The sequence below is a fragment of the Dipodomys ordii genome, unplaced genomic scaffold, assembly GCF_000151885.1.
Source record: "Dipodomys ordii isolate 6190 unplaced genomic scaffold, Dord_2.0 Scaffold230, whole genome shotgun sequence".
Lineage (NCBI taxonomy): Eukaryota > Metazoa > Chordata > Mammalia > Rodentia > Heteromyidae > Dipodomys > Dipodomys ordii.
In genome coordinates, this window is record NW_012267446.1 from 265,158 (window position 1) to 280,474 (window position 15,317).

Sequence of the window (15,317 nt, forward strand, 5' to 3'; positions counted from 1 at the left end):
ATGACCAGGAACAGAGAAAATACAGAAGCACAGTTAAAGTTGACAGAGGAGTTTTATGAGGCAGTCCACAACTGTCCTGCCCTAGGCTACCTCAGAACTGGGAGAAGCTCCAACCTCCAAACAGGTGAGTTTTTGTTCCTTTCTCCTTCCCACAGGCCTAACCACTCTTTACAGGCCTCTGCACAGGCCCTCAGGCTTTCCACAGACATCTCCATTCTGCACAGGCCTCTCAGTTCTCTGCAAGCCTCTCTTCAGGCCTCTTGACACTGCGCAGGGCTCTCTGCTCTCTGCAGAGCTCTCTGGGGGCCTCTTGGCTCTCCAAAGACCTCTCCACTCTGTACAGGATTTTCTACTGGCCTCAGCTTCTCAGGTCTCTACTCAGAATTGAAGAGAGCCCCAGCACTACTCTGCTACAGGAAGCAGGTCTCTTGCAGCATCTTGTAGCATGGCTCTCACTATCTGCCCCTCTCTGGAACACTCAGCCTAGATAGATAGGTAAATAGGTGGATAGGTAGATAAGTAGGTAAGTAGATGGATAGATAGTATATATATATATATATATATATATATATATATATATATATATATAGATAGATAGATAGATAGATAGATAGATAGATAGATAGATAGACCAGAAGCCCTTTGACACCCTGCCCCTGCCCCTGTCCCAGTTGTGGGCAACATGCATGGTGGTGATGTCAGCATGGGACAGCACTTCCCACCCCTCTGTTTCTCACAACCTGATTGGGAAACTGTGATCTGCAAGCGTCTGTATACCTTCCCAGGAGGCTCTGGCAATGCCTTGTGAGTTTCCACCACCCCCGTGGCATTGCCATGTCGCTGGGATGTGGCAACATAGGATGGGCCAGCCTTGCCTAATCTTCAGGGTTGAGGATGAGCTGGCAGGAAGAAACAGTTCAGACATCCCAGGCGCCAGCATGATCTACTATGTGGTCCATTTAGTCTGCTGGGTGTCTATGCCCTTTACATGCAAATGATGAAGAAGCTCTAGGTTCTGAGTGAAAAATGTACAACTGGAAGTGAGCCTTGACCCTTGAATTATTGATCCTTAATGGCTGAATTCAGGGACATTGTTGGTAACACTTGCAGCAGTAAATAAATGCATTGACATCTGGATGCTTGTGCATGTGGAGTTGGTATGCAAACTTGAATGGTTTATTTCACCAAACTTCTGTCACTCCCTTAGCCCTTGGTTTGTGAGTCTGACTATCTTTGTCTTTGATTGTGTTTAATAACTTTGATTGGGCCTTTGCTGGCCATGGCACTCTACCACTTTTTGACCTTCTCATGGTATCCTCTGTTCTCATCCATTCCCATCATTCCTAGTAGATTTTCTATGAACCTTTATTTTGTGTGCTTGTTTTCGTTTCAATTTTCAACTTCACACAAGCTTGTGAACAACTCAACACAAAATTAATCCATCCCTAAAGTTTCATTATTGACACTCTTGTATGAAATGACAGCCCTTGGGGTGTGGAGAAGAAGGTGCTACACATGTTTTCCAACTTGTATTTTGACCTTGAAGCCGGACCCCAGATGCAGAGCTGGAGGGCATAACGAGCCCTGTATTACTCTAAGACAGTGGAGGCGATTGGTGGTGCATCCTAGTGACCATCCAGGACACAAGAAGCCACAGAAACTGAAAATCCACCTGGACATCTTCCTCACACATCAGGCACAGTCTGCAGCCAGAATCACAGCTCTATGCCAAAGCAGCAGCAATGTTCCCTGTGGCTCTGACACTGTTTCTCCTCCTGCTTCCGCTTGTGGTCAGTTCCTCCAAAGATGCCAGATGCAATTACACAGAGAAATCTGTGGCACACAGCAGAAAGGATGTGGTGATTACCGGGTTTTTCCCCCTTTATTCTTGGTAATTTGTATGCAACATGAATGACCCTGCCCTGCAGCAACAGCCTTCAGTAAGTAATTTCTTGGGTTTTCTTAAAATTTGCGTTTTCTGTTTGATTATCAGTCAGGGGTGGAGGAAGTTTGGTTCCATCCATTGACATTCTCTGGACCTTCTACACTGCCCTCACCACAACAGCTTTACTTCATTTCAGGTTTTCTGATGAATATTTTTCTTCCCTCCAAGGGGTAGAAAGGTCTCTGTTCATCTTCCATTCCACTCTCCTTTCCCAGAGCTATATCAACCACCCTACCATCACTGTGACTCCTTCAGCCTGATCTGTCCTGGATCAGGGTCAATGGAGTGAACAAGAATCCATAATAACACACAATGTCCCCATCCATAGGTCAAAGGCCAGGGAATCATCAATCAATTCTGTTCTTTGCACTTTTCAAAACAGGACAAATGTTTGGACCTCCTTCAGGGCAATGTTTCTTAGGATAGATATGCAGTTTCTGCTTCTGGGGTTATTTCCTGTCAGCAAAATTCTTGGAATGGGGAACTGCTGTTCAGACCAGGAATAAAACATCCAAGACATGTTTAATTTTTTCTCCCTTAACTAATTAATGTGAGCCTCTGAACTGCTGTCCATGTCTTGGCCTGTCTCCTCTGTCGTTCTCAGTAGCTCGGCTTCTATTACTTGTTCTCCAACATCATTCCAGACTTATCTAGTTTTGCCCTGCTCATAACTTCCTAAACTAGATTTGAATGCGTTTTTTTATATGTGTGTGTGTGTGTGTGTGTGTGTGTGTGTGTGTGTGGTCAATTGTAGGGCTTGGCCTGGGTGATATCCCTAGCTCTTCAGCTTAAGGCTAGAGCTCTACCACTTGAGCCACAGCTCAAGTGGTAGAAAATGTCTAGTTTTCAAAGGTTTATTGGAGATAAGGGTCTCACCGACTTCTCTGCCCTGGCTAGATTTGAACCCCGATCCTCAGATCTCAGCCTTCTGAGTAGCTAGGATTCCAAACGTGAGCCACTGGCACCCAGCTTTTTTATATGTTTTCTACACACTTTGATTCATGCATTTGACCCAGGTGAGCTCACTACTTTGAGATCTACAAAATTCACTCTAAACTAGGGAAGTCACAGATGAATCTTCTCAGACAAGTTGTATGGAAATGCCCTGTATGGGGTTTGTTCAGGAGAGGAATACTTTATTCCATGAGAGATTTGTGAGAGATATTGAAGCAACTGAACATGGTGAGGAAGTAAGTGATAAAGATGGGGCTCATGGGTAAACCCTGCATTAGATATGTACCACCTATGTCAGATGGTAGATATCAGAGCTATCTTCTACTCTGTCCATTCTCTAATTGAACTCTGTGTGTGTATGTGTGTGTGTGTGTGTGTGTGTATGACTGTGCATGTTCACACACACACTGGTAGTCAGGCATAATCTCAAGTCCTGGGGATATTCCTTAGCATTTTGTCTCATGGCTGGCATTCTACCACTTGACCCACAGCTCTGCTACCAGGTTCTGTGGGGTTCATTGCACATGAGTGTCTCACAGACATTCCTGTCCAAAGTGACTAGAAAACATAATCCTCAGCCTCTTTTGTAGCCATAATTATAGGCCTGAGCCACTAGTACCTGATTAATATTTAATATTATTGACATTCTAGCTGTCAAGCCTGAGAGTTACATTATACAAAAAAGCACATCATCAACAACAACAACAACAAAAACATGAGAGTTGAGATTCTATGAGAATTTTCCCAACCTGATTATTTCGAATCCTAGGAAATCTCATTGTTCTGGAACATTCTTGGTTCATATTGGCATGTGACACCACCTGGACTTTGAAATATCTTCGAATTACACCAGTCTGCCTAGTCTGGCTTTGTGCCTGTCTTTCCAGAAATTCCAGGCAGGCTTCAGGGTTCCTGAGTCTGTAGTGACTTCCACAAGGGCACCACTAGAGGGAGCAAAGGCTTTGATGGGAGACAGCTGTGAGGTGGTAAACTAACTGAGTACCAAGAAAAGCAAAGGCAAGTTGGGTGACAAATACTCTATGGTTCTACAAACTTCAGGGAGAATCCCAGTGAGTGGAGGGTCCCAGCATGCCTGCTCCTGGGGCCATGTGGTGGGGAGGCCATCGGCCTCATCCACAGGGAATGCCCTTGTGAGTGGATTCTGCCTAGCAGTGGCAGTTCTAGCTGTGTGCTAGAACAAGCCTTAGTCACAGCTGTGGCCCACAGAATTCTCTTACACCTGGAATATCAACCAGCAAGGTAACCAAAACAGGTGATGTTTAATGAAGTTTCCCTCTAAAAGTAGGGACTCTTCATTAGGGTCCTTGACTCTGGTCGCAGAAGAATTTCTAGACAAGTCACAACAGTAAGAAAATGTGGCAGAGCTTTACTGAGTAAGGAAGCAAATAAACAAGCAAGTAGTCAAACAGGAAACAGAAAGGCAAAGACACACTCTAAAAGAGGATAGACACACAGCTCTTGGGCTGCTAGGGGTATCTAGATGCTAAAGGCAGGAGATCTGACTTCAAAGCTACACAAACATAATTTTCTCATCTTTGCTCTAATCACTCTTGGTATTACACGTTCTGAGTTTCTTTATGTTTTGGCCATTCTTTCCATATAAGAAATCATCCTGCCATGAAACAGATGATTACTCTTGAAATGAGGAAGATGTGTTGTTGTCCATATTTTGGGTAGGAGGTTGCTTAAGTTTTGGGGAGGCTTTATGGGAGAAAGGCATACACATTGCCAGATAACTGTTAATTCATATGATGAGAAATGCATTTCTCAGGAAGAAATGCACCCTGTCATATTTGCTTCAAAGAGAGATGACAAGATGTTTCTGAGTTGCCTTCACCAGGACTCATTTTTTTCCTCAATTTATCCAGCTTCATTTTCCACTCAATGACTTTGGTCCCTTAATCATAAAGGATGTAGTTGAATGAATATCTCTCTATTTGTTGTGAGCTTATCATACCTCATTTTCTCCTAATATATGACACTCCATTTGCCCATAAGTAACTTCTTTACCTTAATATTAGGGAAGTAGATGTACAAGCTTTAAGCTTGAATTTTTGAATTGCTGGCATGCATTAACCAGGCCTCATTTCCCCAAGTCTATGGTGTCTCAGTACGGCATCCTCAGTCTATTGCAATCAAGACCAGACAGCACTGGGTGAGCATTAAGATCCACCCAGGTTGAATGTGGTAGAGGTGGACTCATGGGCCAAGATGGCCACAACCATACACAATTAGAATAGAATTCAGATTGTCTACTGGTAGATGACTTTCCCAGGTATGAGGTGATTACAGAGTTCTGCCAGAGGTTGTACTGCCTGTGGAGTCATGGCACAGTTCTAGAGCTATCACCAGGCCCACAAGCTGTGGGACAATATCACCATCTTACTTCCCTGTCCCACCCATGCCAAGTGGGAGGGAAAACAATGTTGTGCCACAGGTGCTTGGTAATGTTTGTAAAGAAAGCCACAAGCCGGGCATCAAGGGTTGATTCTTGCAATCCTAGCTATTTAGGAGGCTGAGATCTAAGGACCAGGGTTCAAAGCCAGCCCAGGCAGGAGTCCATGAGACTTTAATCTCCAAAAAACCTTCAGAAAACCAGAAGTGGCACTGTGCCTGAAGTGGTAGAGCTCTGGTTTGAGCTGAAAAATTCAGGGACAGATCTGAGGATTAGAGTTCAAAAACCACAACTGACAAAATAAAAGGAATCCACAGAGTTACCTTGGTGAACACCACCAGGTGTTCAAACTCAATCTTACATCCAGAAAGCCCAAACAGTCATGTGGATACACTGAGCTCACAATAAAGCTTGTGCTTCTGTAGACCAATACACGCAGAATTCCTAGAGCGACTTAAGTTTCTGCCTGGTGACATCTTGAGCACTGTCCTTCGAGGGCAGTGGTCCTTAAATTATTCACTGTGCAATGAGACTGGACTGAGCCAGATGACAACAGAGTCACATAGTTACAGTGGCTTCACAAGACTAAGCAAGAAGACAGGTGTCAGCCTACTCCACCCATAGTGGAAACTAATGCAAATTGCATTTGTTTCTGCTTCAGGGACCTTCTCTACCCATGGTGGAAACTGATGCAAATGGCATTTGGCTCTGCCTCAGGGACCTTCCAACACCTCCTGAAAGATTCTAATGGAAGCAGTGGTGCCAGGACCAAACAGTGCCTCTAGTTTATTCTGGATTATTGGTCCAACCATGACATGCCTGACACAGGGTTCGAAGAAAAACCCTGACCCACTCTTATGCCATGCTAACTAGGAGATTGCTTCCCATACCTGCTGTCATTCACAAGATTGGAGGAGGGAGGTTGTGGCAGTGTCTTCCTTCTCTGTCCTAAACCAGTTCCAGAGGCACAATCTAAAGGTCTGGACCCAAGAGTAGATACTATAAGCACTTCCCCAGCACTGGTCTCAGTGTATGGGGATGATGTTGAAATTTAACTTTAATTCTCTCCCTCTCTATAATGTCAGAGGTTTTCTGCCCATACTGACCTACTAATGCTGGTGATGGGGAGCAACATGGAGATGGCTTCTGCCACCTTTTCTCACACATGCCCTTCTGTTGTTTGTGCTACTAGAAAACACACTCAGTCCCCACCACTTGACTCTCATCTGTTCTTTGTTGGGTGAGGCAATCATCATGTTCTAGCTTCCTTGGCTGTAATCATGCTCTGCTTCTGGGGAATCCCCTTGAATGATGACATTCTCTGAGTCAGCTTAGTGTGCCTCTACCACATGCCATGAATTGTACTTCTCTCATTTCTTTAATTTTCTCACAAGGAAATATTCACTTCTTTGCAGAAGGATGCATCATTGGCAAAAGTGTGGCAAGTGAGCACAGACACAAGGCAGCCTGCTTTCCTATTTACTTCTAATATAGCAGGCCCTGCCTCTCTGCTCATACTGGTTGAACTCAGGTGGACAATCTGCTCCCAATTGGAATTGTATTTCTTAAGAGTTTTTTCATATGCACAGCTAATTCAAGGTACATAGTGATTTGGGATATGAGCTGAGCATGTTCCTATGTCTCAGCAGACAGAAGTGTTTTTTGCATATCCATATGGGGCAGAGAGGAAAAGCCAGCGTGCTGGCTTCCCTCTCTCTCTCTCTCTCTCTCTGCAATTTCAGAAGAACAGTCATCTCGTGTATGCTGATCAAGGCCTGTTCAGGAGCTCTCTCAATTCCAAGAACTTGTCCAAGACTCCAAATTATAATGCTGTCCTGTTGGAAGATAGGATCTACAACTATTACTGTGTGGAGAGTTAAGCATTTGATTCAACAGAGTCAAGAGATTTTCAGTTAATCATTTGTAATACTCCTATACCTAACCAAATGTTGTGTCCTCTGGGCGGGATCAACTTAAAGAAATACCAATTGCTTCCCACCCTGCTGCTGGCTGTGGAGGAGATCAACAAGAATCCCCACCTGATACCCAACATGACTTTGGTGTTTGAGATATATAGTGAACAATACTCAGGTACTGATCTGTTAGAGGATCCTCTCACCTGGATGTCTGGAAAGAATAAAACATCCCTAATTGCACCTTTAGAAGAGACAGCAAAGCTATAACGGCACTCACAGGAACCCCAATCACATTCGTCCCAATAAGGATACTGCTAGACCTCTACAAACTTCCAAGGTAAGGCTGGGAGGGGTGGGCAGATGTGAAGCAATGTCTACATTGACTCAGTCCTCGACAGGCTGAAGAGGTGGAATCACAAACCCTTCCAAATGCATAATCTCACAGGGAGAAGCCTCCAAAAGTGGGTTGGACATACACATTTTCATTGCTGCAAATAAAAGGAGAGGTGTTAAGAGAGGAAAGGATGACACAAAGCTCTGAACCTTATCTGTACATATCTACAAAGAGCTCAGAACATGGCAGATGACTTTTCAAATGGGATAAGCAAACTTTTGTTCCCACCACTGTACTGCCAGTTGTGTAATTCACATCAGGACTGAGATTTGCCTATTACCATTCAATTCCTGATGTTGTGCTCATTTGTTCTCTGTAGTTCACCTTTGGGTCTTTGATCCTCTCCTGAGTGTCCATGGAAAGTCAGGTACTGTCTATCAGATGGATGCAAAGGACTCAAGTCTAGCCCTGGTCATGGACTCCTCCATGCTTCATTTCAGCTGGAACTGGGTGGGACTGTTCATCACCAAAGACAAGTATGGTGTGTGGTTCCTCTCAGATTTGAGAGAAGAGATGGGCAAAAATGGATTCTGTTTTACCTTTGAAAACAAGATCACTTACAGTGCCCTTTCAGATTTCTCAAATGATCAGTCTATGCAATGCCAGCTAATGGACTCATCCATCAATGTGATTATCATTTATGGGGACAGTGAATTTCTACTAAGCTTTATTCTTAAATTTAGGCAAATTTTAATTACAGAAGAGAGTTACAAAATCTACAATGCTGTGTATGCTGTGGCCCATGCCCTCCACCAGATGTTTCTTGGTCACAAGGAAGAGCCACCAGTGCACAATGGGCAACCCAGGGCATTTCTCTCTTCACAGGTAAAGGCTTTGCTTTTGGGTGACCTACTCTAGGCATGCAGACTTTCTATAGAAGCTTTCATAGCAGATGGAACCAGGTCGTCTGGCTCCAATTTGGAAAATACAAGACACTCTGGGCCTGTTGTGCTCTCCGTGAAGTGATTGTAGAGCTGTGAAGACAATGTTCTGAAGAACGCTAAATCGTGACAAGGAAGTGCTGTGTTTACTGTCTTCATCCCCACTATGTGTGTAAAAACAATCCCTTTTCAATAGGATATATTCAAATTCTCCGTGTACATTTTTAAATTAACAAATCAAGGGTGACTAATTCTTGAAAACCTAATATTGTCTGGGCACAAGTGGCTCACACCTGTGGCTCAAACCTGACTACAATTAACCACCAAAAAGCCAGAGGGGGAGATGTGGCTCAATGCATAGAATGATTACTTTGAAAAGAATGAAAAACTCCATCTCAATTTAACTGCCTTGTCCCTGAGATTGAACCACAAGGCAGCACACACACACACACACACACAGTGAACGAAGTCTTGCTTAAGGTAATCTTTCATAGTTGTCAAAAATATTCTATGATTCTACATAGTTTATTCTTTACCTATTTTTCAGACTGATTCTCTGATCACAATCACAAAATAAGTGATTGGAATGCAATTTAGAGTGTCCTTTGAGATCTGTCATATGATAATTCATTATTTGCTTGGATATGGATGGAGTTTCATTCTCTTGAAATTGAGTTTCTGCATCCCATCCTGGAAACTCAGGATTTAGAACTTGGTAACACCTTAGTCTGCTGTGGGCCTGCATTTGATACAGTAGGTTGGATTCCTGTGGTGTGTGTGAATCAGGTGGTGGGAATGAAGAGTAATCCATTGTTCTAGGGTTCTGTGATAACTCTGTGAAGCACTTCACCATACTGTAATGTGTCCCTTTTAGCTGCATCCATTTTTGAAGAAGATCCAGTTTACCAATCCTGTTGGAGACCACGGGGTTTTGAATGAGGAAAGGAAATGTGAGGTAGAGTATAACATTATGAGGTTTTGGAATTTTCCAGAAGATCTGGGACAAAGGGTGAAAGTTGGCAAGTTTTCTTTATCCAGGCCACATGGTCAACAACTGATTTTTTAAAAAAAAAATCTGACAGAGTGGCCCGTAGGAATTACCAAGGTGGGTCATTTCTATTTTTTCACGCTCTCCTTTTGTAAAACAAAAATATATTGTTATTATGAAGTAGTTGTAGAAAGATCCTAAAATTCCCTATAAGTTGATGTTAAGCGAAATTAATGCCAACATAGGGACACAAGTGGTTTTTTTCTCTCTTTTTTAATGTATTTATAATGTACTATGTGATTTTTTGTTTCTTTGGTATGTTCCTCCCCCATTATATAACCCCTGCTTTAAATGTATTGGATTCTGGTGCCCTGAATCACGTATATACATTTTTCTAATTGGGGAGGGCAAGGAAAAAACAAACTGCTTAAATAGGGATGCAGGTTGACCTATTGTAACCATGAGATGTACAAGACACTATATTGAAAAAGAACTTTACAACTTTGGCAGGGTTGGGGAGTATTTGGAGAGGTGGAGAAGGAAGGGATGGTAGGGGAAACAACAAAGGATGAGGCAACAATGATGGATAGGAAATGTACTCATTACTTAACTCATGTAACTGTAACTCCTCTGAACAGTATTTTCACAATAAAAAAAGATAAAAAATAGGACGGGGAAAATGTTCAATAGGAAAAGTACTCATTACCTTACTCATGTAACTGTAAACACTCTGTACAGTATCTTTACAATATTATATATTTAATAAAAAAGTGTGAAATGGAAGAAAATAAAAGGTAAAGACTGAAAAAAAGAAAATATAAAAAAAGAAATTATCAAGGACCAGATGTTGATCTTTGAAATGATATGCAAATCAACATGAAATTGTGGATCTAACACAGACTTTCATTTCTGAGTGCCTATTGCTGCTCATTTATAATTAAATTTTATTTTCTATTTAGCATGCACTAATAATACAAGGGGCTTTGTTATGATAACTCCATGTCTGACACTGGCACTAGGCTGAGTAGCAATTCTTCAAATATAAAATATTCAGAAGTAGTTTACCATCTCCATTTCATTTCTCTTCTCCCTCCTCCAGCTGGTCTCAGACTCTGTCATATCAGTGGAGTACCATTTTTCTTGAAACAGATCAAATACTCAGGAAGTTCGTGTTTGGTGTAAGGAGTATGTTGAGTTTTGCATTAGACCCTCTTGTACAAAGTGAAGTGGTTGGCCTAATTCTCTTTTCTCCATTATGTCTTGAATGAGTAGCAGAAAGGCAGAGTGGTATCACCTGTCAAGAATTAAGCACATAGGTCTGGGAAGTTGGCTCAGTGGGAGAGTGTTTGCCTTGTATGCATGAGGCCCTGGGTTAGATTCCTCAGCACCACATAAGGAAAAAAATGTCACTAGCTTTGAGCTGAAGAGCTGAGGGATGGTGCCCAGGCCCACAGTTTAGGCCCCACGAGCGGACCCAAAAAATGCAGCACATAACACATAATGTTGGTAATTATATATTACGCTTGTTATCCAAGCGAATCAGACAGTTGAGATTTGAGGATGGAGCTTCGATGTAATAATGCACAGGAAACTCAGTAAGGTTCTTTCCCAACACTAAGCACCCAAAAAGCTGTAATTCAAGCTGTGGCTCAAGTGGTACAGTGGTAGTTTTGAGCATGAAAACATCCCATGGCCAGAGTTCAAGCACTGGAGGAAAGACAGACAGATGGAAGGAAGGAAGGAGATAGAAAGGGAAAGAGAGAAGGAGGGAGGGAAGGAGGGAGGGAGGGAGGAAGGAAAAAAAAGAAAGAAAGAAAGAAAGAAAGAAAGAAATAGATAAACATAAAAAACGGAAAGGGAGGAGAGAAAGAAGAAGAAATGTGAGAAAGAGATATGATGTGAAAGCATTTTGGTATAGAGAGTTACTCTATTGGTATTGAACTCAATACAGGTCAACTGGTGAATCAGAGAAAATGAGCTAGTTACTTGAAAGAAGGGGGTTGAGAGGAAAGGCAAATACTGAACACAAACCAATAGTGATTCTCACACCTCACTAGACATGGAGCAGTGTGTCAGGTACGCAGATGATCAGTTTTCCAATACCCAGAGAAACCACTAGCTGATGAAAACTGAGGGCTTCCTGGCTTATGAAGACCCCTTGGGTATGGTTCTGGCTTGCACAGCTCTTTGCTGCTCTGCACTCACAGCTGCTGTTCTTGGGGTGTTTATCAAGCACCAAGACACCCCCATTGTCAAAGCCAATAACTGGGACCTTAGCTACATCCTGCTCATCTCCCTCATCTGCTGCTTCCTCTGCTCCTTGCTGTTCCGTGGCTGTCCCCATTCAGCCTCATGCATCCTCCAGCACACCACATTTGCAGTGGTCTTCACCATGGCTGTCTTCATGGTCCTGGCCAAAGCCATCATCGTGGTTCTGGCTTTCATGCTCACTGCTCCAGGGAGAAGCACCAGGCAGTGGCTGCTGTTCTGAGTTCCTAACCTCTTCATCCCCATCTGCACCCTTATCCAGGTAACCCTCTGTGGACTCTGGCTGCGAATTTCTCCTCCCTTTGTGGACAAAGATGCACACTCTGAACATGGATGCATCATCATCCTGTGCAACATGGGCAATCTCACTCTCTTTTACTGTGTCCTTGGATACCTTGGCTCTCTGGCCCTGGCCAGCTTCACTGTGGCTTTTCCGGCCAGTAACCTCCCTGATACCTTCAATGAGGCCAAGTTCCTGACCTTCAGCATGCTGGTGTTCTGTAGTGTGTGGCTCACTTTCCTGACTGTCTATCACAGCACCAAGAGGAAGGTCATGGTGGCTGTGGTGGTCTTCTCCATTTTGGCCTCCAGTGCAGGCCTCCTAGGCTGCCTCTTTGCCCCCAGGTTCTACATAATCTTGATAAGACCTGAGAGAAATTTTCTCCCCTGGTTCAGGGAGAGATAACGTTCTGGAAGAAACAAACATTAAGAGCAACACAAGTGTTGCCTAGAATGCTCAGAGGCTTTGAGAGCAATCTATACCAATTTGATAGCCACATCTTAGTTTAATGTGAGAAATTCTTGGAACTGCCCAGGAGATGTTCAAGTGAAGGTGGGAAAGGATTGATTCATCATCGACTTCCATATGACCTTAGGAGAATCAATCTCCAGAGCTCACAATTAGCCAACTTGTGCATCTTATTGGACCAAATCACTAAGGACTTCCAAACTGAAATGGAAGAAAAATATTCATCACTATTGACCTTTTGGCCCTTTTCTTTTCTTCTTTCTTCATTCCTTTCTTTTTTTCTCTTTCTTTTTTGAGTGACTTTTTAAGGTCTCTCTTAGCGTACTGTCCAATCTATTTCTCTCTCTGAGATTAAGACATTGTTAAATTCATTCTCCTTTTACGTCTCCACATCCCTCTAATCCTTCTTTTATCCACTTTTCTCCTTAAGCCTAATAATTTCTGGTTTGTCAAATTCTTCCTTGCTGTTCTTAACCCATGAATCCATAGTTGTTTGATGTTGAATAGATTGTATCTGTTGAACTAGATTGTATCTGCAGACTTTTGACTGTGCAACTACAGGACTTTGGTTGATGCTTGCCTTAAAATAGAGTTATAACACAAAATTGGTGTTACTTTCATACCAAATGGGCAGAACAAGCTGGAAAAACACAAGAAAAATGGCAAGTCCGGGTATCTCAACTCCCACTAATGATAATCAGGTGACAGAACAGTTCATGAACAATAATATAGAAGGGAGTTCCCAAAAAGTTCTACAAACACTACTGGTAACATGGTGAATGAAAAGTTTGAAAACCTGCAAAGGACTCAGCGTAAGAATGACAGGAAGAGAGAGGAGGCAAACCGAAGATCAATACAGGAATCTTGTGAGCATGAGAAAGCTACTCAAAGATTGATACAGAAATTGTGTGAGCAGGTTGAGAACAGTCAAAGTGAAATAAAGGAATTGTGTGAGCAGGCAGAGAACAAAGAGAGACACAGGAATTGCTTGAGCAGGCTGAGAAAAGTCAATGAGAACTGAAGGAATTGCATGATCGGGAGGAAGCTAATCAAAGTGTAGTACAGGAGTTGCGGGAGCAGGATGGTAAAAAACAAAGATCAATAGAGGCATTCATGGAATCCATAAACAGACAGCTGAAAAAATTCAAGGAGGCCACAAAGGGAATGCTGAACGGAGCCCAACAGAAGGAATGGGATTCCAAGGAAACCATAACCAATCAACTAAGTGATTTGAGAATAAACACTGAACACTAAATTAAGGAAGTAAAGAAGTTCATACAAGATCTAAAACAAAGTTCCAACAAAGAATTTGAGGCCATCAAAGCCGACCAATTAGAAGGAAAAACAATTAAAAAAAAAGTAGAATGCCTTGACTGTAGGTCAGACCATGCAGAAGATCAACCCTTGGCGATTCAAGACAGCCTACATATTATAGAGAAAGAACATACAACTATCTAAGACAAATCCAAGAAATATGACAGATCTATTCAACATTTGGAAGACACCATCAGAAGGCCTAATCTAAAGATAATGGATGTAGAGGAGCACCTAAGCACAGAAGTTAATAGTCTAGGAAATTTGTTTAACAGGATCCTAGCAGAAAACTTCCCAAACATGCAAAACGATAGGCTTATTCAGATACAAGAAGCTTGAAGAACCCAAATAGACCTGACCAGAACAGGATATCCCACCATCACATTATAATCTGCAATTCAAACCAAGGAAAAGATCTTTAAAACTGTCAAGGAGAAAAGGGTAATCACCTATAAAGGGAAACCAATTAAAATCAGCTCAGATTTCTCAGCAGAGACAAGTAAAGCAAGAAGAGCCTCGAAAGATGTATGCCATGTCCTAAAGACAAACAACTATCAACCAATAATACTGTACCCAGATAAACTCTCCTTCATAATTGAAGGTCAAACAAAAACGTTCATAGCAAAATTTAAAAAAACTGAAACAATAATTCTCCACCAAACCAGCCCTACAAACGATATATAAAGATATCCTACACATAGAAAACAAGACCACAATAAAGGCCAAAAAACTGCACCCAAACGGAGAATCCAAGAACCATAAGAAGAACCCAGTTGCCACACCCACAGGAAAATGGATAACATGGAAGGAACTCCCAAATACCTCTCAGTCCTAACTCTCAACATTAACGGACTTAACTCACTAATTAACTGACATAGACTGTTTCCTAGGATTCAAAAGGAAGATCCTTCTATCTGATGGCTCAGGAGTCAAACCTTGCCCATAAAAACATTCTGAAAGTGAAAGGCTAGAACAAATTCTACCAAGCAAATGACTCCCATAAACAGGCAGGAGTTCCATCCTAATATGAGATAAAATAGACTTAAAATTAAAATTAGTGTGAAGAGATAAAGAAGGTCACTACATACTAACTAAGGGATCTCTCCTTCAAGAAGATATTACAGTTCTAAATATCTATTTACCAAATAACAGAGCACCCAAATTTATCAAAGAAACACTACTTTCCATAAAATCTCACATAGATCAAAAGACATTAATTGTTGGGGACTTTAATATCCCACTATCCACACTAGATAAATCAACTGTGCAAAAACCACAGATAAAAACAACTGAATAGATCAACTAAATTTAATAGACATCAACCGAATATCACACCCAGCAGCATCAGAATACACGTTTTTCTCAGCAGCATGCAGGACATTTTCCAAAATAGACCACACTTTAGATAACAAACCAAACTGGTCCTAATTCAGAAACATTGAAGTGATGGCCTGCTCTCAGACAAGGGAATAAAATTACAACTCAACACCAAA

At 42.1% G+C, this 15,317-nt stretch overlaps 1 protein-coding gene across 1 annotated transcript; it reads left to right on the plus strand.

Moving 5' to 3' along the window:
- Positions 1 to 12,447, plus strand: LOC106000615 (vomeronasal type-2 receptor 116-like). Its single transcript, XM_013035898.1, is given in 5 exon segments — positions 1 to 124; positions 7,212 to 7,406; positions 7,945 to 8,450; positions 9,381 to 9,481; positions 11,532 to 12,447. Coding segments are annotated over 5 exon segments (1,842 nt in total).
- The last annotated feature ends 2,870 nt before the right edge of the window (positions 12,448 to 15,317 follow it).